General features: G+C 39.0%; 1 protein-coding gene across 5 annotated transcripts; it reads right to left on the bottom strand.

Moving 5' to 3' along the window:
* Positions 1–762: 762 nt before the first annotated feature.
* fam131ba (family with sequence similarity 131 member Ba) lies at positions 763–24801 on the bottom strand. Of its 5 annotated transcripts, none has more exons than XM_035529516.1 (10): positions 24660–24801; positions 16532–16708; positions 16197–16275; positions 14987–15024; positions 12973–13008; positions 7997–8215; positions 7703–7843; positions 2396–2697; positions 1867–2124; positions 763–1614 (listed from the first exon to the last, which is right to left on the bottom strand). In XM_035529516.1, the coding sequence occupies exons 2-10, from the start codon at positions 16593–16595 to the stop codon at positions 1381–1383; spliced, it is 1371 nt and encodes a 456-aa protein (XP_035385409.1). In that variant the 5' UTR covers positions 16596–16708; positions 24660–24801; the 3' UTR covers positions 763–1380. The 5 variants fall into 5 exon arrangements, with proteins under 5 accessions (XP_035385409.1, XP_026858056.2, XP_035385408.1 ...); XM_027002255.2 differs by lacking the exon at positions 16197–16275 and adding an exon at positions 9636–9738; XM_035529515.1 differs by lacking the exon at positions 16197–16275 and adding an exon at positions 9645–9738.
* Between the last annotated feature and the right edge of the window lie 979 nt (positions 24802–25780).

The raw sequence follows: 25780 nt of genomic DNA, 5'->3' as shown, positions 1-25780 counted from the left end.
CCTGGACATTTCCAAAATGTTCAAATATCCATGGTTTCAAGTGTAAGTTAAATTGTTTGAATCTGGCCCCTTAAACAAGTTTGATTTTATTGTCACACACACACACACACACACACACACACACACACACACACACCATGCTCAAAAATCACTCCAAAATTCTGCTAAGGAATCTATCCTTTTGGCGTCACTATACCCTTTGGTTTTTCATAGTTGTACACAAGAATGCAAAGGTTACATGCTTTTTGTCATGTTATCCTGGTGTAGAAAACTGTTCATTCTAGGTGTTTCATTGAGACAAGAATATGATCGGAGCTATCATTTTTCTTTGCTGTTCAGAATCTGTTTTTCTACGAAAATCAATATTAAGTAGCATGATGTAGCAAAAAAAGTTCCAGAAGTAAACAAATACAGACACAAACCAGGGAAGAGACCCAATGGAACAAAAAAATAGAATCATTACTCAAAAGACAATACATTCTTTTATGTCCATAATAGTGCATAAGTATTATATATGTAGCAGTACAGTATGAATGTTGAATAGGGCAGCACTGTTTCCAGTTGGGCAGTATTGTGCTTGGTTATATAAAGAACAAAAATATATAATTTGTGTGTGTGTGTGTGTGTGTGTGTGTGTGTGTGTGTGTGTGTGTGTGTGTGTGTGTGTGTGTTCATGCATGTGAGTGTATGAGTGGTATCTTTGTGTACATGTGTGGATGTGGATGTTGGAGGTAAAATACACAGGAGACACTTCACACAACATTATTGCCAAATGGCGAATTGATAATAAGTTTTACACAATTATGCTTTTATACATACATTCATACATTCATACAAACATACACGCATACATACAAACATACATATTGTACGTACATACAAATACATATCCGTTTATTGGCGTTTAATTTCATTACAAAAATCAATGGAATTTTATTACTATATGTATACTGATAATTCAGTCATTTAAATATTCAAAACGCATGCATTTTCTTTTGGTTGTCTTGATATCTCAGTATTGCACTCTGTAATTTCTTTTGTAAGTGTCCTCAGAGTCTTTTTCCTTTTTGCTCTCCCTGGTCATAAAACTGCAGGGTTCTCTGGAAACACATCACAGATCTCCACTTCATAGTGTCTGTCTGAATGCTGCTGCATTACAGGAGCTCATTCTATTATGTCCTCCATCATATTTTATTAACGCATATATTAGTGAATCAAGTCCTTCATCAAGTTTGTTGGACGAAAAAGGAATACACCTTGGGAGGGGGTGGGTATACATAGCTTAATTAGTTGATTATTTCAGTATGATAGTTCCATTTTTATTTTTATTTTTATTTATTTCCTTTCAGTAACTCTATAGCTGTGTTGTAATTGTAGCTATCAGTTAGTTGCCACAATGACCACAGCCTCTTTCACCTCCTCTTCCTTCTCTTCCAGGGATTGGACGACGCTGGATGTGACCTCAAAGGCCATGTGCTCAGCCAGTGGCTCTGCTGGTGCCTGTGCTGGGCTTACACTTCCAGGTGGAGTGGAGGCCTCTCTAGGAGCTGGAGGGGTCAGAACGGGGGTTACCGATATCGGCTCAGGTTCAAGTGTTAATGTGATGTCATCCTCCTTAAGGAAGAGAATTAAAGAAAAGGTAAATGACTTTATTGTTTTATGAGAACAATTTCATTGACTAGGTTTTTAGACCTACAAAGACCAGTTGCTTCAGAAACAATTGTGGGGACTTACACTGGTTTAAAGAGATGGTAAGAGTACTTTAAATAGGTTGAGTTGACTGTGTGGTTCTTAATACTACAATTCAAAAGTTGGTTAACTGATTCAATGTTGAATTTAAAAAAAACAAAATCACTATATACACACCTTGGCTTCCTCCTCTTCTTGCTGCTCAAGGATGCATTCATTTTCTGTAACTAATTCCTCCCCATATGATTCTGGCATGCCCATTTCTGCCAAGGTTACACCCATGTGTCCCATCATTTCCACCTGATGGGGCTCCACCTGAGCTGCTGCCCATAAATCAGCCAAACGTGGGTGAGTGGGTGGGCCCGAACTATGAATGGTGCTGTTGGGTGTGGCTTGCAAAGAGTGGGAGGTGCTGTTTAGTCGATGTTCCAGTGACTTAAAAAAAAAAAAACATAAATGAAAGACAAAAAACTTTTATTTCCCAAACAAATAATATTATTTACATTATATACATATATTTTATGATTTAGTGTTCAAGAACTGCAAAAATAACTGAAGCATAATGCTTCAGCAGTATACGTAATGCAAAATCATCATAAATTAATTAATCTTTATAGTGCACTGATTCTAGTTTTGCTGCTGTTTCCTTTTAATTCTACAGATATATGGCTGGTTATATGGTGGTATCTATTTGAACTATTCAAACCTGTTGTTGGTACTGCAGTAGTTGTTGCTGCTGGTACTGCTGGATCTGCTGCAACTGCTGTAAATGGTTCTGCTGCTGCATTGTCAGCTGCTGCTGCTGCTGGGACAGATAGTGGGCGGAGCCATCATAGCCCTCTCCTGCAGCTCCGCCTGCCAATATGTAGGAGCCAGCAGCAGGAGAGGCCATGCCTGAAGGCTCATTACTGATTGGCTCCCAGGCATCAGAGGAGGAGAGGCAGTAGAGACCTTGGGAGACGTAGGTGTGAGGCCACACTTCTGCAGAGGAGTGATGCAATACCTGATCTAGAGCAAAATGAAGAAATGAATGGCAAAGGGGGAAGGTTGTAATAATATATATATATGGAACAAATAAATATCATTTTCAAATATCCATTCACCTAAAATAAAGAGACAATTCCAATACAAAGTGTGGACAAAATTAGTAAAAAGACATTAGCATCACTGACTTCTGCTGTCCTTTCTGTAGCAGTAAATTATCCATTAAATTGCTTTATTGTGTGGCTCTTAACATCACTAATCCATATGAGTCTGTAGCTCTACACTAACTGAGCTGCAATACACTATGCATGTGAACCCCTGCCTCAGCCTCAGAGCACGCCTCTGCACCACTCTCCTCTTCTGCCTGCAGCCCTCCAGCTGCTGTTTCCCCAGGTTTTGACTATGCCACGTTTCCATGCACCAAATAAAACCTTGTCATATCATCCCACACCTGTCCAATGGACCAGACATGGTATTAGTCAAACACTGTAAAGACTATAAATCAAGATAACAGTTATATAAACCCTTTGCTGTGGTAAAAGATGTATGTGAGGTTATGGGTTTGCTGAAGGTGTAGTCAGACATTGATCAGAGTTATATGGCAGCTCAAGTTTTGTTTACTATATATTCAGTGTTTTTCTTTCAAAGATTTTACATGTTGAATCATCATGTAATCAGATTTTCCTAAAGGGATATTCATACACTTATTTAATTTTTTTGGTTTTTGATTGTTAGAATTGAAGTTGGATGATCTTGCAGCAAAATGAAAATACTACAATGTTGCATAACAGAGAATATTATAATGATGAGATGTGTCAAGGAAGTGGGATGCCAAGGCAAGTCTCTGTGATACATGTATATATTTAAACCAAAAACTAAATGAAACAATACATGAAGAACAAAGATAGAAAAAAACACTAGACCAAAACTAACGTAGCAAACAGGGAACCTGGAAACACTTGCGAATAAGTACAACATGTAGAACACACAGGATCAAACACATACCAATCACAACCCTAAAATAAGGCTTTAAATATATATACTAACACGTATGATAACTAGGTACAGGTGTGACACAAGACCAATCAACAAGGTAGGGGCATGGTGATGGAGACATACACACAAACACACACACACACACACACACACACACGTCACTCAAACATGGGGAAGAATCTAGGAGGAGGGGGCTTTACTATGACAAATATATTGGGGGTTTTTGTTGTTGGTTTTTTTGTTTGTTTGTTTTTTTCCTTACCATAGATATTGCTTGTTAGAATCAGTTCCTTAACCAATGATGGCATCAGATCAAGGGGCTTACTGGAAAAAAATCTTACTGGTCACAGCAAATCACTGCTGAATAAATGTTGATTTTACCCTACCAGGCTGTCTCTATATTCTCTATTTTCTCTTTCAGTTCCTGGTATTTTTCCAGCTTCTAATTTCCCTTTCTTTGGATTTGGGATAGCCACATTTATTAATGTCACTATCTTTTGTGTCATATCTATTAGGTAGGCAGAAACACTTCCACCAAGAGGAGTATTTTGTAAGACTCCTGGCATTACATTCTCCTACCACTGAAACATCAGAGCAAAAGCAAAGAGACTTCCACTGGTTTAGATGTTTCCTGCATTAATATGGTACACATTAGATGTTAGGGAACACAGACTATTTGATGATATGCTAGCTACTAGATTGTGCCACATATGTATAGATAATAAGCAGCTAATAGAATGCCACTGCAATAGCAAACCCAGTTAAAAGGGAGGACACAAGGGAAATATGGAATTATTTCATCCACTCTCACAGAGACCTGGAAAAGCATATGGGAAGAGGAATCACAACTCCAGTGCTTAATTTCCTTATTCAACTTGGAATTTATTGCAAGCCATCCAAACATTTGAGGCAGCAAAGCATCCCCACACAATCTTATATTCCCTACATCACACTTCTCAGTCAGGATGAGGTTTTAATGTTTTGTCATACATTGTGCTTTATTTGCAGTTTCCAAATATAATGCTGAGTACATTTACCATAAAGTTCAATTTTTGTTTAATCTGTCTACACAAGCACAAACATCCCATAGTTATATGGGAGTATAAAGTGATCTTCAAGGTGATCTTTAAGATAACCTTTAAGTAAATAGTATCTTCCTTTTGCATACCACTTTTGTTCAGCATCTTCTTTCTGTAATTCTAGACTCATGAGTACAAACATTATCAAGTAGAAAGGATTCCAGCAGATCCTTTGATGTTACTCTAAGGATTGTTGATACATATTTTACAGAATTCACTTACATTCAACTTACGTAGTACAGCTTGAATTTGAAAAAACACCGGTATCATATTCACATGTTGGCATGTGTATTGTTTGGTATCAGCAAATCATCAAGTATTACATTCTGAATTTCTAAAGTGAATAAAAGATACTAGGAGATATGCTGTAGAAGCTGTAGTAGCTGTGGTTTCAGGTGTTTTTGCTGTTGCTAAATCAACAGGCTAATCACTACTAGGAGTGGAGCTAACTTTAGCTTGCTTCCCCAAGCCTCCAAGCTCCGTTGTGTCATTCTCTTACTCATGCATTTTCTTTGTGCCCTTTTGGATCCAGGCCAACATTGTTATTTAGCATTTCTTAGACTAGCATTAGCATTGCTTTTCTTAACTAGCATTAATGTTAATTGACTAGCATTAAGGTCACTTGTCTTGTACTAGACTTGTACAAATGAGAGCAGGTGAATGTCACATAGTGCTCCCAGGGTAAGGCAGGTTATATAGGGTCATTATGCTTCACAGAAAAAAATATGTGGAGCTTGTCAGAAGTGTTGGTACACAAGAAAAAGTCACAGTGCACCAAATAACAAAATGTAAAAGTGAAACAGGTGAGTACTGATCCACTTTGAGCACTGCTATGAAGGATAAACAATAGAAGGCAAAGTAGCACTGATGCTGAATTCTTTCTATTTCCAAACTATTTGACTAACTGTATTGTAATGGAGGCCAAAGTTTTTAGGTCCTTTCAGAACCAAGTTAATTATTTCAGAAAGTTACTGAAGATAACTCAAATTAAAGGTTTCCTGTGGAGATTTCCAAGCATCCAAGAGATGTCCTAAAGTTGATAATTGCACAAAAAATGTTATGCAATGAATGGTGGACCATAAAAATTAGGATTGCCCAAATGTTTTGTTCAAAACAACTGGCACCTAGTATCTGGTACCTAGATGTTAGTATCAGATCCTTTAAGTCCTGCAAGTTGTGAGGTGGGGCCTCTGGCTTGGTTTTACTGCACATCTCACAGATGCTCACTTGTATTGAGATCTGGGGAACTTTGAGACCAAGCCAACACCTTGAACTTTGTTTCTCAAATCATTCCTGAACAATTTTTGCAGCTTGACAGTACATATTTCCATTTCCATTAGGGAACATTGTCACAAAGGGATGAGCTTGCTCTGCAACAATATTTAGTTATGTGGTCTGTGTCAAGGTAGCATCCACATGAATTCTGTTTCTCAGCAGAACATTACCCAGAGCATCATAATGAATATGCTGGCTTGCCTTCTTCCCATAGTGCATCCAGTTGCTATCTCTTCCCCACGTGAGGTGCATCCACCTGGCCATCCACAAGATGTAAAAAAAAATAAATAAATTGATTAACCTGTCCAGGCCACTTTCTTCCATTGCTCCATGGTCCAGTTCTGATCCTCACATTGGGAGCATTGTAGGTGCTATCGGTGGTGGACAGGGGTCAGCATGGACACTCTGACCAGTCTGCAGCTATGCTACAAGCTAGAATGTACTATATTCTGACACTTTTCTGAGTCAGCATTAACATTTTCAGCAATCTGTCATATATTAGCTTTTTTTTTTGCAATTGGAAACACCATGCTACCCTTTGGTCCCTGTGTGCATCAATGAGCCTTGGATGGCCATGATCCTGTTCACCAGTTGGCGTTCCTTTTGGTAGATACTAAAAACTTTGCATATATTGCATACCAGGAACACTGCACAAGAACTGTTATTTTGGAGATGCTATGATCCAATTGTCTAGCAATCACAAATGTATCCTTTTGCCAGGATAAAACAAAGGAAGGCCCTCTCAGCCCAGTGTTGATCATTAAAAATGAAAACAAACAAACAAACAAACAAAATGATCTCAGGAATGTTTGTTACAAAAAAGTTCAATCTACTCAGAGTTGACAAAAGTTAGTTAACGTCACAGAATGGCACATTAGCCAATCAAGCACAATCAGTGTCATAAAAGTAGCTTGGTGGAAGAGAAGATCTGTCATGTAATAATTCAGTTGTGCTGGTGATAAGTACCAGTGATATGACTCAGAACAGCTTCTTAAGATGACATTTGGATCGCTGGTGCACCATTTGATTATTAAACATCCAACTCAAAGCTTCACAAAGTAAATTTATACTTAAGAGTGAAAACAGGCACTGCTGAATACAAAAAGTGTCCCAAGACCTTCTTTGAGTTATCATTGGGAAATTAATCATCTATTGACCTTAGTTAGCATAGAACTGGCAGGAACAGACAAATACTGACTATAAAGTTGTTAAAATGTTAATATTTATATTAGATTAGTCAGTAACAATCAAATCCAGTGTTTAAATCTATAGATTTCATGTACAGTGCTTCCATTATTATGCATTTCTCTAGTATGCTCATTGTCCAGAGATACCCTTTTAGACTTTCAAAAAGGGAAATGTTTTACACATTGTTCTGGAACACTATTAGTGTGCAGGGCTGGCTGTACAAAAAGCCATACATTCAGCAGTGCTTTGGGAAATGCATGAGACAATGGGTTCACATTTGCTAAACCAATCTGATTTATCTAGTCAGAAAATGGGTCACCACTCTAACAATGTAACTTTGAGATAAAGGCAAAGCTCTTTAGATAACCAAGGAATCCTGCTTTTTTAATCAAATCATTCATTGTTTACTTAAAATTTGATGTGAGTTAAAAGAGGTGAAAATAATGTTGATCATCTTTGTTAAGCCCTGATGGGCAGATTTGCTGATTTACCTCTGCTGGTGATGCTCTCTTGGTTGACTTCACTGAGATGGGCCACACTGCCTTGGTTGGAATCAGCACAGAGACTTTCTCCATCCATAGAGTTCCATGCCAAGAGTGTAGCCTCAGAGATAGCAAACTGCTGCATCACACCTGTTAAATGAGGAGGCAAAATGTGAACTATTGTCATCTACTAAACCCATAAATGATCATTATTTTTGGTACATATTGTAATTTAGAATTTGTCACAGAACTAGAACAAAATGCATTAAATGTTTATAGAAACATCTGCTTAAAATGTTTTACCAGCAGCCATTCGTGCCTCCTTCTCTCCATCACTTAGATCACTGTAAGCATCGTTTTCCAGTCTTCTTTCCCTCTCACGGTGTAGGTTGAAGTGACCTGCTCCCCCGACTGGCCCAGCTGATGGCTTTCCCCAACTCTGCCACTCAATCATATGGGCCACACGGCCTTGAGCCATAGCAGTAGGTTTTGTTACCTTGTCCTTCATAGACCGGGTCACACCTACAGGAAGAAACAATCAGGCATCAGTACTGTCAAATGTGGTAGTGGAGTTTCCATGCTGCATATTGAATACTGTGTGCACTTGCCAAACTGAGCTCCTGTCATGTTTGTATAGCATGGTAAAGCTTAATTGTGGAATGAACTGGTAGTGTGAGGAATTCAGGACTCAGTGAATGTCTCCATACAGGTTGAGAATGAAGTTTAGGGTAGTGATGATTATAGCATTATAGGTAATTTTGTTTATGTCAATTAAAGTCAAGGTGCAATAATTAAGTATGGTTGAAATGTTCAGGAAGTTCCTGCACTAATCTGGTGCAAGGCAAAATGTTAGGAGCAGTATTAGTGATTCTGAGCAGGGAAATGCATCACTAAAAGCTGCTGCCTTCTTAGCATAGCTTGTTGACTTGATTTTGACTTGAATGTCCTGACAAGCCATGAGGAAAAATTGATTTCAGACACATTATTCTCAAAATTAATTAGTTATTCAAGATGTATTAGCCTGTACACATTTAATTATAGTTGTAGAGAAATGCCTAAACATTTATTTATATGGAAATGGATCATTAGTATGTAAATATCTGGTTCAAGCCAGAGACATATTAGTGCAAAACTTAACATGGAGTGTGCATTGAAAAGAACACAAGCAGAAAAAATCAACATGGACTTAACATGACCATGTTAATGATTTTGATATTTGGATTGTTTATTTAGGATTAAAAATTAAAAGCCCAATAATATCAAAAGTCTGTTATTTGACATGTGGCTTTCATTGCATACTTTTATATCTGATCTTTTGTCTTGTTTTATGGAAGGACAAGAATTACGGGGTAGGTTGTATTCCACAGTTGTTACCGTATGGAATGAAACAGAAGAAACCACTAAGTTAGAGAAGTGTATCTGTGTGTAAGTGTATCTACTGCTACTCCAGGTAAGCTGTTATGATAATGAATGATATCCATTTTTATTATACTATATATATATATATATATATATATATATATATATATATATATATATATATATATATATATATATAGCAAAACACATGTTCACCATTGAACCACTGACCACAACACTGCAGAACTCACACTAGCACACTGGACAAAACAACAAAAGCAATAACACTACAATAACACTTTCACCACATAACCATTGAACACCTGAAGACTACAGTTCCCAGCAGCAAGTCTGTGGCGATGGGTTGTGCACTTACGTTAGTCAATGTTTGTGCTCTTGTTGGATCTGATTGTGCTTTTATCAATGACAGGTGTAGCCATTGACAGGCACAGGCACTGGCAACAGGACGTGAAACTGGTAGGGGGGGGGAGACCCACAGGGGCATCCATGTTGGTTCCATTCTCCATCTCCTCCTCTGGAGCCAACATGGGGTCAGTTATCAGCTACCGGGACAGACACACACCTGACACACCTGACAGAGAGGACTTAGCCAGAGCTCCAATCCCATAGGCATTGGAGTTACGCTTCAGACGGGGTAAGATGGAGGTGGTGTCCTCCATAGAGAGCTGACAGAGAAAAATGTTGCAAGGACATAATATGAAAATACAAATAACAGATAGGAAAGAAAGAAAGAAAGAAAGAAAGAAAGAAAGAAAGAAAGAAAGAAAGAAAGAAAGAAAGAAAGAAAGAAAGAAAGAAAGAAAGAAAGAAAGGGAATAATATTGTTATTATATTCCATTTTCACTGACATGATCATGCATAAAAGACAACATTAACTTTTGAGCATATCATATTTATGTTTCATAGTCCTATATAGTTCAAAAGCACAGAAGTACTTAGAGTGGTAAAATTATAGCACCGTTAGATATTATTAAATCAAGTGTTAGATCTCACAGAAAAGAATAACCATGAATCTAAACTGACAGCTTAGACCTTTCTCTACCTCTCTTGTCTTGATGTGCAAGCTGATGTAACCAGCCGTATGTGTACTACATCGTATTATCCTTGATACCAATTGTAGTGCTTCTCAAAAGCCTAAATGACAGGCAGAATCACAGATAGCACAGTTTGACTTGCCAAATGCCAAGTGACACATAGCTCAGAAGCCAGAGAAAAACTGACAGCAGCAACAAGTATGCCAAGTCAACAAGGAGACTTCAATCAATGTTTTTTTTTTTGCTTCAGATAATGACACTCAAAATCTTTCAATCTTCAACTTGTCCACCATTTAATGACAGCTCATATTTTCTACGTCCAAATTAGAGGTGGATTCACTTTATGATCTACACAAAAGACTTACTCTATAACTTAGTTCTAGGCATGTTAATGCATTGCTTATTTTGATTATTGTCTTCATTTATCTTGAGGAAAAGCAGGCCTGGAGCAGATAGATTACTGTTCTCCAATGGGGTAATGAAGTGTTATAGCAGCATGATTTACAAAAAAAAAAACAAAAAAAAAACAGATACCAAAAAGATCAAATAAGTGTGAAACAATAGAAGTAGCTACAGCATAATTAAACAAATTAAGGACACTACTACTACTGTCACTACTACTAATAATAATAATAATAATAACAATAGCAATAATAAACGATACAAATAAATTAAACTATATTATATGCAACATAGTGATGTTCATTATGCGGTGTACTAGAATACTGGTTCCAGTATTACTAACAACAGGAGGTGAGCATAGAAGCAAGTCTAACAAACAGCAAGGGACAATTTACAGAGAAATGGGAATGATTTCCCCATGCTTACTTCCATATGCCTCAACATTCTGCACATTCAGTGCGTGGTTCAGCCAACAAGGTTCATGCTGATAATAGTGAATAAAAACTCCCACCAATTAGCATTATGAAAATAATATCATGCTAAGTAGATTGTCATGGACTGCTCCTTCCCCCACGAGTCACGTGGTACAGCCTGCTGCATGCAGGGTGTAGCCACACCATCCATGAGGGCGCACACCTGTACAGGGTTTTGACGTTAAAAGTTTGTATGTCTATTTAAACCACTGTCAGTGTGCACCTCGTCATTGGTCATTGTCAATATCAATGTTAGGGTAGTGTGTGTATGTAAGTCAGTTGTCATCGTTGTGTAGACAGTCTGTGTTAAATGTTCACTTTTTGTAATACTGTTCAGACATGTTTATGTTCAATGTTTTGTTCTGTGTGAGTGTCCTGTTCAATGTCATTAAATGTCTCACAAAGTTAAGGGAGTCTGCGTGTTCTGCTCTGCGCCCTTCGGCACTCGGGCCGCAAGTCACAGAATGACCAACCACCACAGGACGCCAGCTCCTGCGGCTAAGAGCGGACTTCCTAGCGGGAGGTGCATGGGTGCCCCCTGCACTGCTGCCTGGATCCCAGGAGATTGGGGAGAGGTGGAGGGGAACACCCCCAGAGGTGTTTCTTTGGAGGGGGCCTATGGCTATCGAGCCTGGGCTGAGGAGGACCAATGTGCCCCACAACCAGAAAGAGGGAGGTTGTGTGGAGCCAGCGGGATCCCCAGAGGGCAGAGCTGTAGCCTGAGTCCCTTCCCGTCGGCAGACTCGCCAGCAAGACTAGAAGGGTCTGCCCAAAGCCTCGGAGGCACATCGCCTCTGGGACACTCCTAAAGCGGCAGGATTAAGGAGGACTGTTCAGGTGAGGAGCACGTCCAGAACGGGCGGACGTGCACACCCGCGTGTCCGTTGAGGCCGGGGACACGTTTACAGCACCTGTGCTGACTGCAGGCACTGCAGCACAGTGTCTGAAGTGTGTGTGCGTGTGTGTGGAGGCGTTTCTGTTTGTGTATGTTTGCATCTATTGTGTGTGTTTAGGCGCATCATGTCATGGGGAAAGCGTCAGACTGACCCGAGAGAGGCAGGCACTATGCCTTTCTCCCTGGCTTAAGGTCTCCCAGGTGGGAGGTTCCTGGCCTGCCTTGTGCTGGGTGGGCACCGGGCATGGTCGTACTGTGTCTGGTTGTGTGTACAGCAGCCTGGAGTTCACTATCCCAGAAGGGGAAGTGTCAGGACCCATGCCCCTAGGGAGGGGTCATTGTCGAGGACAATGCCGCCCCCTCCATGAGGGCACACACCTGTACAAGGTTTTGACATTAAGTGTTTGTATTTAAACCGCTGTCAGTGTGCACCTTGTCATTGCTCATTGTCAATATCAATGGTGAGGTAGTGTGCATATGCAAGTCAGTTGTCATCATTGTATAGACAGTCTGTGTTAAACATTCACTTTGTGTAATAGTGTTCAGACGTGTTTATGTTCAATGTTTTGTTCTGTGTGAATGCCCTGTTCAATGTTATTAAATGTCTCACAAAGTTGAGGGAGTCTGCGCGTCCTGCTCTGCGCCCTTCGGCACTCGGGCCACGCGTTACATAGATAATATTAATGTTAGTTCAGTGAATCTGTTTGAGCTATAATTTTAATATTGATTGCATTTTTACCATTGTGTTCTTTCTTCTATACAGTTTTACCTCTCATCCAAACACATCACAGTACTAATGGAGCTCCTATGTACCTTATTTCCATAAAATCGCTATGGTAAATCCAGACTGGCACTAAGATGATCCAAAATGTTAGTTTTTTGTTTTGAGGGCAGTTAATAATATCAGTATATTCCTTGCTTTCTTACAGATATTCTGCATTCAATTTCTCATGCAACTGCATAGTCCTTGCAATCTGGTTTATAAAGCATTTACAAACACTTGTTAGGAGAGGACAAAAGATGAATGAAGTAAAACAACTGAAGAGAAAGAGAAAATAGAGGATGAGAAGAGAAAAGGGTCAGCTCTTCACTTACGTTGATTCCTTCCCAGGAAAACTCGGCACGCCCATGCTGAGAGAAAAAGGAAGAGAACAAAATGAGGAAGAGGGGATGTTTTAGTCTCCTCATGGGATATGTTTTGTAAAATCTAGCAAATGAAAAACAAGCAAAAAGCATTTGATATCTTGGTGAATATGTAACATTTGAGCACTCTTTTCTCAGCATATCAGTGATAATCAAAGTTGATGTTAACATAACAATAAAACCTTAGGTAAAATTCCCTTAGAGGCATCCAGACACCAACACGTTGCAGAAAAATGGAGAGAATAAGCAACAGAACAGAAGGAGAAATAGATTTTTTCTTGTGGATATTTCACCTATGAATTTACATTTTAAACTTTAAACATAAGAAATTCCTTGAGAAAAGGACACATACTGTGTAGGACAACAGCAGTACAGTTGGTGTGACTCATGGGGAGTGCTACCATACAGATGGACTACTGATTGCATTTATATTGTACCTTGAACAGTGAGACACACACTGTTGCCAGTTTAAACATCAAGAGCCTTGCAGTGTTCATTAAGATGGCTCAATAGTAAAGGTCAAAGAGAGGCCATCTTCACAGCAGCAAAGCCGTGGGTAAACCCTCTACTCTGAACATGAAGTTGTCCTCAAGGGCATTAGAATTCTTCTAAAGTACACTAAAATTGGTACAGCTGCCCAGTGTGCAAGGAAAAAACAACTAGAAATAAATTTCCAGCAGCAGGTTATTTTGTACTGCTGCTTTGGATATGCTAATTAATATTCTTGCCACATAAAGGACCCTTTTCAGTCCCTTCGGTGCTGCTACACAGCTAGCAATCATTTATTTTTAGTGTTCAGCTAACCTGAAGGGCAAGTATAGGTTCATAAGGTCAAGTGACCTTGAAAATCTGAAGCAGTTACCAGTTAAGTGGCCAAGATAATTCTTGATAATTGTCGTTATTTTATTTTTTTTGTCAGGTAGTGGCTTTGCAGTGTTTTCATGCTTTCCCATTCTCTCTATCTCTCACAGGCACATGAATATATATACATGCATTCAAGTTACAAATATAAATTGCTGTATTCCTCTAACCTTGTGTGTTACAAGGTTGCTGCCACAGCAGTTATCATAGCCATACAAGGAGAATGGCGGATTCATTCTGCCTCAGGACTACAGACTATTCATTCCTAGATATTACTGCAAACAACTGTTATTGTTGATTCAAGTAATTGGAAGGCACTTCAGTATTGTTGTGTCATGAAATCTTTGTGTGCATACAGTCTGAAACGTTTTTGAAGCCTTGTGGTTAAAACAGCATACAGTTCTGGATTGCCCTCTTTGTTTGGTTATATTACATTCTGTGAATTGGCCCTACTCTCTGTGTGTGCATGACACGGTCACAGGCCCAACTCTGAAGCAAAAGAAGCATGGAAGGGTAGCAAGATCCAAAATGGCTGACTGGGGGCAAGTTCAGTAGTGTGTTTGTGGGCCAAAGATCCTGGAGCTGATGCTCTTGTGCAGGGATGGAAGAGAAGAGGCAGATCAAGAAGGTGGATGGGGTTGTGTCTCCTGTGGATGGAAGCCCGTTATGTGCCTACACTGTATGGAAACGGAGGGTCTCTGAAGACCAGCTCCTGTGGCCTTGGTGGAAAATTCAATATCCATCTCTAGAGAAGTATTATGTTATGTAGATACTGACTAGCATGGATCTCCCACTTGTTAATATTATGTACTTTTGATACAGCTTATATACCCACACTCAGAAAAGTTGGTTAGTGTTGGTTTAGTTAACTATCCATTGTGCTGGCATACACATTGGTTAATTAAACAATTAAACATATATTTGACCCAGTACTGATAATGACAAGAAATATCTGAGTGGATTTTTATCTAAACTTTACTTAATTATTATCAAGATTAACATTTTTGTAAGTATTTCTATACAGTGTAATCAATCAGGTAGGCCACAGACTGTGCCAAAAATAAACAGAGGTCAAAGGCTACATAAAGAGAAGTGGCCTTCTTACCTGCTCCCCATCTTTCCTTACAGGGACTGCGTCTGCCGCTGAAATGAGAAGGAGTGAGGAGAAGAGAAATTAACAGGACACACTTACATAACCTCTCTGATAGAAACAAAGTAACAGCTCCATGCTACAATTTTTGCTAACATTCACACAACAATCTAAATTTAGAATAATTATCTTCACCACACCACCAGCTCTCTGAGTACAATGAGGCATCTAACACCATGGTAATATATTACACCAGGGTGGAAATAATGAAAATATGAGACAAAAATTTTCCATGTCTTCAGAATATATTGACTGTGAATTTACAAAGTTTATGTCCAGTTTAAAAGAAATGTCAAAGAAACTTAAAATAATTTTTACAATTACAATTTTCTACTCTTAATGAAAAATAAGAGCAATAATATAACATGGCTACAGCGACTCACTGTAAATGACAAATGTGATGTGACACATTTTAGTTTGCATTAAAATTTATGATTGATGTACAAAAATAACTGCACATGACATTAGTGTTCCCAAGGGAAGCCTCTAATGTCACTCTAATGACATTGTTATTTAAATGTTGTAATAATTATGTCGCGCTTTTACTGCTTTAGAAATAATGTTTAAAATTTTGATAAAATAAAATCATTTAAACACCCATTTGATGTAGTCTCTACAATTTTAGACTTAATTATATTTGCAATTTTCTCACATGGAAGGCAGGGGGGAAAATTGGGGATATCATGAATTTAAATGCACCAAAACAGGAAATACTCTCTACACCCGCTCTCCAGTTTATTCTATAGCTCGTTCTCAATTTCTTTTTCTCTCAGACTAATTTGAACCACTCAGAATGCACTAATTGCTGCGGCTGTTTTGTGTGTGTGTGTGTGTGTGTGTGTGCGTGTGTGCGTGTCTGTGTGTCTGTGTGTGTGTGTGTGTGTGTGTGTGTGTGTGTGTGTGTGTGTGTGTGTGTGTGTGTGTGTGTGAGTGTGTATTAATTGCTGGGCTCTTTCTCTGTAAGTACATTGGAGTCTCGGTACCTCGGGGCCATTTCCTCAATCATCCTCTCTCACCCTGGAGAGAGTACAGGCAGATCACTGGAGCTCAGATGAAGAGAAATGAATATGAAACTGAAGGATGAACAAGAGAGATTCAGATGGGTAATGGAGCAGACTGGAACACTGATAAGTTTTAAGATGATTAGAAGTTATATTAGAAGTACATTTTCAGATTCTTGGCTTTGGTGGATAGATGACTGGATAGATGGACAAATCTTGCCTTGTGCTCTCGAAATGAAGCTCCTTCACATTTTTTGAACATATTACTTAGTCTATACATAAAAAGACATTAAATCATAAAACAAGTGAAGTTTAAACTATCACATCAAGGGCCATTGAACACAAAATGCCTTAATATTATTTAGAATGTTTGTTTAAATCCAGTTATGGTTCAAAGCATTTTTTTATAAACTTTTCAAAATTGGGTAAAGACCAAGGAAAACTCCAGGGCTAAATCACCAAAACGGAGAAGAGGGTATCTTAGGAAAATCGGGAAAACCTTGCAATCCTTGTGCAGAACTTGTCATCTTCCTGCCTATCATGACAGAAGGGAGGATAGCCATGTGCCACTAGCAGGAACAGCAAGGAACATCAAATGAACCACACAACAATTGGGTCTGGCAGGTGTTCTTGCCCAGAATGCAGAGGAGCCTCTGTCCAACTCCATGTGGCAGACCTGGGGCGAAGGAGGGCGAGTGAGAGGAAGGTCACTCACGGGCTGCTGGGGTGGGGGGGGGCTGTTTCACACAGTGATGCCCACAGCCAGTCTGATTCAGTCCAAGAGTCTGAATCACCTACTGCACAGAGCGGGAGGAGAACAATAAGAGAATGGTCCTGCAACCATGCGCATGTTATGGCAAAATATAAAAAATACAGACAAGGAGGAGAGAAGGAACTATTTTCATGTTGCAGTGCTTATATGGGGTGTGTCCAAAATACATGCCATTTTCACACAGTTGCACTCATTAGCAGACTGCGCAAGAAAGGCTGAGTGGAATCTAATTAGAAGAGTGTGGTTATTAATTTCTGTCTTCTAAGCCAATCATATTACTTGATTAATACACTTTTAAACAGCTGCACAAAGCGCAATAACTAAACAGGGCAATAGATACAGAAAGGTAATATTTCACTACAGAGGGTACATAGGTGCTTATGCACAGGGTACAAGCAAATTCTTGGAACTGCAATCATATATTTAATCTCTGAACCACTGCATTTTAAAGTGTAAACAGGCTTTTCGTCAGAAAGTAGTAGTCAAAAAAACTGTGCAATACAAGAGGTTTGACTTGTGGGTTTATTCCCTTATCACCTGCCCATGTACACCAGGTAAGGCTGCAGCAAGCTATGATTCATTAAAAATAAGCCTGTTCTATAACTTATGTTTGTTTTATTATGCCTATACAATGTCATAGACATGTTTCCATCATACACTTCCAGCATACGTTGTGCTTGCATATAATGCACAGTACCTTTATCAAAATAACCAAATTTGCTGAGTGTTAGACAATGGGCTGAAAATGGAGATGGTCCTCTGACATGGATATCTCATTTCTTTGCATAGCCCTCTAACTTTGACCACTATAAATTTTGTAAGGCATGAAACTCCCAAAATACACTTTGCATTTTGGACTGCAATTAAAGGTGAAGCAAGGGGTCAATTAGCCAACAATGAAATGGGTGGGCAAAGTCATAGAAAAATAGTTACAGGTACAGATTTTGATGAATAGAAAGATTAGAGATCTGAGAAGTCATTAAATTTCAAGCAGCATATCACTGCAACCAAAACAAATCTTGAAATGTCATCAGAACTAAAGCAGTTTGGTACAGTGAATCATAACTTAATGAGTTTACAGAGTTAACTGAAATATAGTCACATTCAGATTTTTGAAGACATGAACTGCATTCCTTCACTAAGCAAAACTGTTCCTCCCTCTGACAGTGTTGAATAAGTACATTTGCGTCAAGTATAAGACAGAGCTACACAATAATATAGCATTGTTGTTTTGTTCATTTCTGATAAAAAGCAATTGGATTTTGTCACTGCATTTGGCTATTGTTTTTATTGTTACAGTTCTTTGTGTTTGTTGTTACAGTTCACACTATTTATTCACTAAACACATTTCAAACCCATATGTAACAGTCAGCATAAGGCACTACATGAAAAGCAACATTGTTCTTCATTCAAATGCTGATATTCCATGTTCTACCAGAATCATATTTGGATATAAGCAATGGTAATTATGCTACAGTTCACTTTAGAGAGCATAAGAATGGCAAGGTTGTAAATGTTCCAGCACTATCATAAACATCTCAATATTGGTTGCTATAGTGTAGAGGGTAACAGTAACATTTCCTCTGTGGGGTACTGCAGCTCAAGTCCTGTTAGGCAAGTGCTCTATGTTATACCAGTAAGAGCCCTTGGGCAAGATTCCTAACACTACACTTACCTACCTCTGCAACATATTTGAAAAGTTGAAAGTTGCTCTGTATAAGACAGTATATAGATATGTAAAATGTAAACATCTAACAAATGTGTGCATAAGCATAATTCTTTAAAAAGCAACTAAATAAGATTGTACACCTTACATTTCTGGACAGGAAAAAAAACATATGATTTTATGCCAGTGCTATTTTAGCACAGCTTTGTCACAGGAAAAACTTTACACTCACAGATGGTTATGGAGCAATTAAAAGATTTATTAAATGCCCTACAATATAGTACTCCATGAGCTCAAAATTCCTGACAAAAGAAAATAAGTGCTAAACAATTATAGTACAAAAATACATTTGATGGCCATTATATGTGGAATTCAAAAAGCAAATGGAATACACACAAGACCTTCGCTCTGTTTGTCCTGTTACAGGATGAAGCTGATTGATCTTATTGCAATATACATTTTACTTTTCAAAAACAACAGCATCTCAAATGCTCTGCCATTCCAATTGCTACTACATCTGTTTCTACATTGCTCATAAACAGAAGTCCAATTTCAATCAAGCAGCTAAGCAGACAGTTATGCAGTAAGACTCATAACATTTTTGGAATGCATCTCATGTTTCAGCTTTGAGATCCAATTTTATCAAACTTTCCCTCTCCCTGGGTCTGCTGCTGCACATGTGCCAAAGACATACAGAATGGAAATTTTGAAGCTTCACCAAACGTTTCACCCAGGCATGACACAAAGCTTTGGCCAGTACAAGTGAAATTCCAGCAGCTCGAGAAAATGGAGACACAAAGAAAATATCTCAATATTATAATGTCTCTTGCAAGATATACCTTCATATCTTGCTTCCTTTAACACTTTTAACCTCAAGAATGCTTCATAAAAATTGCAGAAGGGCTTGAAAATCACCCATTGCACCCATTTTTACAGATAACCAATTACAAGTGAGAAAATACTCAGATATATATTACATTATATTATATTATATTATGAGTTCAGATACTCTGCCCCCTCATGCCATCCTTTGGGCTCCACCCTGAACAATCACCCAGCCTATACTCCATATTCCAGAAAGGAACTCAGAACCAAAAGAAAAAGATCTTTGTCCTGCTATATTTCAGGTCATGGAACCCAGTGTTTGTTCAAGTTAATTCATTTTCAGTGAACCCTCTTTCATTCACTACTTAAATGCACCATGAGGTGGTCTTCTACTAAAGCTGGTACAAGTATTCATTGTCATTGTCCTGAATTGCTGGGGGAATCCTTCTCTTTTAACTCTGAGATCCCAGTGGGAGGTGTTAACCACAGACAATCTACAGGATTTGGGAGAAACCTAACAGGGACAAGCTGTGCTCAAAGAGGCTACATCATGTCCTTGCCCAGTTTTGGTGCTCAGTGATATATGTCCTCCTTTGGACATGGAGGTAAAATTGCACAATTAGTATCTAGTGCATATATTATCCAATTACGTAGATGCGAAGACTAAGGAGCCAAGATTAATAAGATATTTGTGTTACCAGGTTTACAGAGTGCCTTCTTTTGGTTCACCCAGTCTTACTTTGTAAGTAAGGTGCAGGCTCTGGAACTAGCTGCAGACTATGTCCATGGAGGACTGTTGTGCAATTGGCAGTTGGGATGCTTGGACATCACAGTGTTTTCTCTTCATACATATTGCAGGAAAGAGCTGTTGTGATGCTGGCAGTATTTCACCCATAATCTTAGTCTTAAGTACTTAAGACTATTAATGCTTCCACATTTCACTCACCCACACCCACACACCCTCAAATTGTGTGTTACAAACTGTGACTGTACAGACTCATCAAAAGTGATTACTGTCATCACAGCTTGTTCTGAAAGCTATATAGTGTGTGAGAAACAGACATCTCCTTGCGAACAGAACCTCCCTGTGCATGCTAGTCATTGTCTGCTTAAAACTATGATGTAAATGAGTTTCTATGAATTGAGTAGAATAATTTTTTTCCCCCTCAGCAACTCATTATTTATACACTCAGTATCCACATTTAGAAATATTATTGACTACACTTTAGAAATGTTTATTGATTATCCGTGCCTTGTAGGAGTCCATTTAGAGACTACAGCTTATCTGTCATGTACAATTTAAGTTAGCGCTCTTCTAACATTGTTGCAGTGGTCACTTTCTGAACACAGGTCATTGATTTTTTGGGGGGTGATACTGACTCAGCAGTTATACTGACATGTAAAGTCTGCAGAAATGCAGCAACACTGCAGTACAATAATATGACAGTAGTATATTAGTGTTGAGAATGATCCATTCGCCAAAAATATCTATCTAGCAGAGGCCCTGTGGTCAGAAACTGACTAGTCATAAATAGCATGAGTGCATGACAATATATGAATTACAATCTGTAATTGTACACTAATAAAAAGCATCCATAAGTGTACCTAAAAAGCAGTCCCCATGAGTAGGTGCAGGGAAGATATTTCTAACAAAGTCTATGTAATTCAGTACAAAAACCAGGTGTGAGAATTATTTTAGCATTGAGCCTACAGATTGAGAGTTGCATCTGTAGTTTAGGCAGTTATCATTTAAATATATTATTACTGTATAAAGCAGAAAATAATATAAGCTCTAAAATGAACCCCAGTTATGTTTACTGAGATTTGCCCTTGTAAGACTTCTGTCTTACCATGTATCTCACCTTCCATTCACATCATTATTCTTCATTGTTCTCAGTCCCTTCCTGTGACTTACCCATTCTCTCCTCTTATTCATTTTTCTCCCAACATCTTGTCTTGGCCTATCTGCTTCTACATCACTCTCTACCCCTCCCCCTCCTTCCTCTTTTCTGACTCATTCTTTGCAGTCTTCACTTTCTCTCCCTCACTCTCATTGCTGTCTCCTGCCCCTCCTCATTTTGGGCCATCTACTCAAAAGAAGCATGCTGGTCAATGTCTCAACCAGTCACCTTGGACTATCTCAGTCACAGTGTGTGCTGGATCATGCAATTACAACCCTCACTCCCCCACCCTTCACTCATACACAAGGTTGGAATTTGTGTGTGTAGAAAACACATGGGAGGTGTTTGTCTGTTTGTCTGTCCATCAGCAGGATAGACATACCTACCTCTCTCTCTCTTTCACACACACACACACACACACACACACACACACACACAGACACACATATACACAAGGTGCTAAGGAAATATGATTTTAAAAAAATTAATCAGTGAGTGTAGCACTGTCCACGGATTTCCTCTAAGGTATTTGGCTAGCTGTTACAAAAGCACTTGCTAACACAGATTAAAACTATTTAAATAAGACCTAAAGACTCAATGCTGCTTGCTCCCTAAAGTGATCTAAAGTGCAGAAAAAAACATAGGACATCAGCTTCTCAATACTGAGTTTGTAAAGATATCTACAACCAAATAAACAGTTAATTTCCTGTTCCTTGGTGTATGATGCATATGACTGAGCATTTCTCAGTTTAGTGTTTCCAGCTATAATGAACCTAATTCACATATAGTTATGTGTTGCAGCATAGAAAACCTTAAAATGCATTGTAAAATTTCAGTGGCATGTTCCCAGTAATAAAAAATAAAATAGTAATAGTAAAATAACAAGATAGTAGGATGAGCCAATATCTGAAAGTTATTCCAAGTAATGTAGTGGTCATGCTCAAATTATGGACTGGTGGACACACTGACAGCAACAAATGCAATAATTAAGAGTTCAGGCACAGATTTCACCTGATATGTTAAACTCTAGTTCAACACAGATTAAAGGTGTTTGTGGGCTTGTGCATGAGGCCAGTGACAGTAACTGCAGCTATCATCTGTGTGTGTCCAGTCTGCTTGCTTATAATTGTCATCATTCTCCCATTCTAGACAAGTTGTCTGCTGTTGTGTGAAACGGTCATGTTCCGTATGAAGTAGTTCAAGTTCCCAAATAATAACAGTATAATATAATAGTTATATTACCAGTTAATATAACAGTCATAGCATCTGGATAACTATAGGACTAATAATCTGGTAATAATCTATTATTTGGATATTTCAATGCAAAGTTTCTTTTTTTAATTTAACTTGCAATGTTGCAATGTTTTGAAGTGGCAACATCATAGAGAATAAACATTTATTTTTGTCTTAAGTTTGATAGAAAGAGCATGACCTAACACAAAATTTCTTTAGCGTGGTTGTCTTAAATTTCTTTGTCATGACACCACTGTGGAGTATTCATACATTTGATCTCCTCTGACACTTATCACATTCCTAAACTAGTGGGAGGAGTTTCAAGTGAGGTTTTTTTTCTCAGTCTTCAATTCTTCTATAATAACATTATGATATCTGATGGGCAATTAAGTTACAAAGGTGACACTCAGAGGAAAAGATTGTATTTTCCATAAAGACTGCAAATTAAGACTTTTGTTTCATACTAACACTAAATGCAGGTTCAGTAGGATAGGATAGGATTAATGCTTAAATGAGATATCATGATGCCAAATTCGTAAACGGACCTATAACTGACTGTTGATCAGAATTAATTTAAACAGCTCAAAAAATGAACTGAATTTGATTAATAATGCATTCTCAAAGGCACTTTAATCTACTAATCTAAATGAAAAAGAGTATTTTTCTAATTAAAGCAAACAGTAGACTATTTTATGGGAAGTACTTGACCCATATTGCACAAATCTCTGGCTCTCTCTTATCCACAGTCACTGTAAACCACAATCTATTTATAGTTACCTAGTCTAAATACAACAACCATGTTTCTCCTCAAAAATAAGAAAAACTAATTTCCTAAAAAATTCCACACCCAAATAAGAAGTAACTTTCACACAATAACTTCAGATGCATTTTTTGGGGGGGAAAGGCCCCACAAACTGGCTTGGTTGGCTAGGAATTCACAGGGAAAATAAACATTCAAATCAATTCGCCCCATTTTCAGACCCAATTTCCTACTTCTTTGCTGTAGGGTTATAAATGTGCACTGTCTCTTTTTTCCCCAAGAAAGAAACCCTACTTTCCCTCTGAGCTGTCTGAGCCTCTGACGCTGGCTCAATGACAATCAAAGGTCAACTACGGTGCCGATTATTTATTTAATTCTGACGTGGAGAGTTGCCTGTGTTTATTTTGATAGGATACCGCACTCCTCGGTAGCTCCACTCATTGAACCGTGTACATTTCTTGTGAATGAGCATCACATTCAAATGAGCTAATGTATATTGTGAACTGCTGTATTTTGGATTTCTTCTTGACTTGGCTCGTCATAAGCACTAGTACGCCAAATACTGGGATTTTTTTAAGTGGCAGCTGCTGTTTGGATTGCTCAGAGTGTTCACTGTTTGGCCGGGACAGGTGTGAGATGCAGGACTGCCATCATGCTTCAGGAGCCCACAAGCAGTGTTGACATAGCAGAATTTGACCTACTGTAACTACACATTCACCAGCTCTGTGTAACACCTGAGCCTGCAAGCATTTATCCATCACCTTTGTGGGACTGGCCTTGAAGATCATAGGTGTGTGTATCTCTGTGTTCATTTTTTTTTTTTTTTTTGTGGAGCCCTTTTATACCACTTAACCTGACATGCACTGTTCACACCTCTGAGCATCTTTGTGGCGCATGCACTCATACACCCACACACCATGGTGCAGATCTGTAAATGGCTGCTATTTTCACAAAAAAACAGCAGTTGTCCTGACCTTAGTCAGGTTACATTTGGTTAGTCTAAGTGTTACATGCATACACAATTACACACTTCTTTTTCTGCTCGGTTGAAAGATTTTTTTCCAGACATCTTCACTATTATCCACACCTAACCCTGCATGCCTTATCACACTATATCGCCACTAAAGATTCTCTTTCATCCACAGTCTTTTTTCCTTTCATCCTTGTCCCTAAAATACCCCCTCCCCCCATCTCCCACTCACGTCAGCCTGCACCGGTTAACCCCCCTTGTCTGCACACGACCTGCCGAAGCCACTACCATTCCTTGGTCCCTCCATTGTCTCCTAGAAGCTTTCCAGCACCACGCAAAATCACAATATAGCCTTGAAGACAAGCAGTCCTTAACCAAAGGGTTTCCATAGAAACGCACACACTGGGAATGGGAGGTGGGTGGGCATGAACATCGTCCACTCCCGCCCTGGTTCCTATGTTTAGCCTTGTAAGAGAAGAAATAGAAGCCGGGGGTCTTACTGATAGTGCGGGAGCCAATGCAGCCCATGGTGTCTCAGCGAGGAAGAAGTGCCTTTTCAGCAGACATCATTCTCTTTCTTCTTGCTCTTTCTCTCCCTTGTCCTCTTCTCTGCGTTTCTCTCTCTTTCCCCTGCTCTGCAAGGCTGTGTGAGCGTGTGTGCCTCACTCCCTCTCTGTCTCTCCCCGTCATCCTCTCCTCCCTCCCTCCTTGCCCTCTCGTCACCACCACACACACATAGAACACACTCTTCAGTATGCTGTGAGATTTGAGTCAGTCAGTCAGTAAGTCAGCATGTCTGAGCACAACATTCTTTTTTACCAGGTTTTATTTATTTATTTATGTTTACCAGTTTACATGCTTAGTCTGTTACCACCATAACACGTCCTAATAATATTTTACACTGGGAAGCATGCTTGAGAGCCCACTGAAAAGGACAATCACAATAACACATTTGACTGGTAGACCAGCCAGAAAAGCTTATTTTTATGCTGAACATGGCTAAAGCATCTATACTAAGGCTCTCTTGAGCTCTCTCAGTTACAGCATAAGGATACTCCTCTCTCTCTGTCTCTCCCCATATCTCTCTAACAAAGCAGTACATCATTCTTCTTGCCCCTCCCTTTTGACATTTTTTCCTTCTTTTAGTCACATTCTGTCAGCTGTGGACACAAAGAAATGTCTCCCATTGCTTCTCTGTCTTTCTTTCTCCATGTCCATCCTTCCATATCTTACAAGCATATATATCACTCTGGAATGGAGATCAGGGGCTGCATTTATATACTTTGTGTGCTTGCAGTGTCCAGTCTGTCCATAGGACTGTGTAACCTTGAATACACCCAGGCATGCGTGCACATCCAGCAGACCTGGAAACTGACAATAGGAGGGATGAGACTGAAATGTTTGAATCGGTATTCTGGAAGGAGACAGAAAGCTACAAAGGAAGCACGTCTTTTTTTTTGGGGGGGGGGGGGTTGTGTGTGTGTGTGTGTGTGTGTGTGTGTGTGTGTGTGCGTGTGTGTGTATGTATGTGTTGGTATCAGATGAATGCCGTTCTAACAATTATTAGGGTTAACAAAGAAAGCAGAAATAGTTCTGCAGCCATTTCCTCTCACTATACATG

Source organism: Electrophorus electricus, chromosome 8 (genome assembly GCF_013358815.1).
Source record: "Electrophorus electricus isolate fEleEle1 chromosome 8, fEleEle1.pri, whole genome shotgun sequence".
Lineage (NCBI taxonomy): Eukaryota > Metazoa > Chordata > Actinopteri > Gymnotiformes > Gymnotidae > Electrophorus > Electrophorus electricus.
The sequence above is the reverse complement of the archived record's forward strand: the minus strand, read 5'-3'. Positions and strand labels throughout refer to the sequence as shown.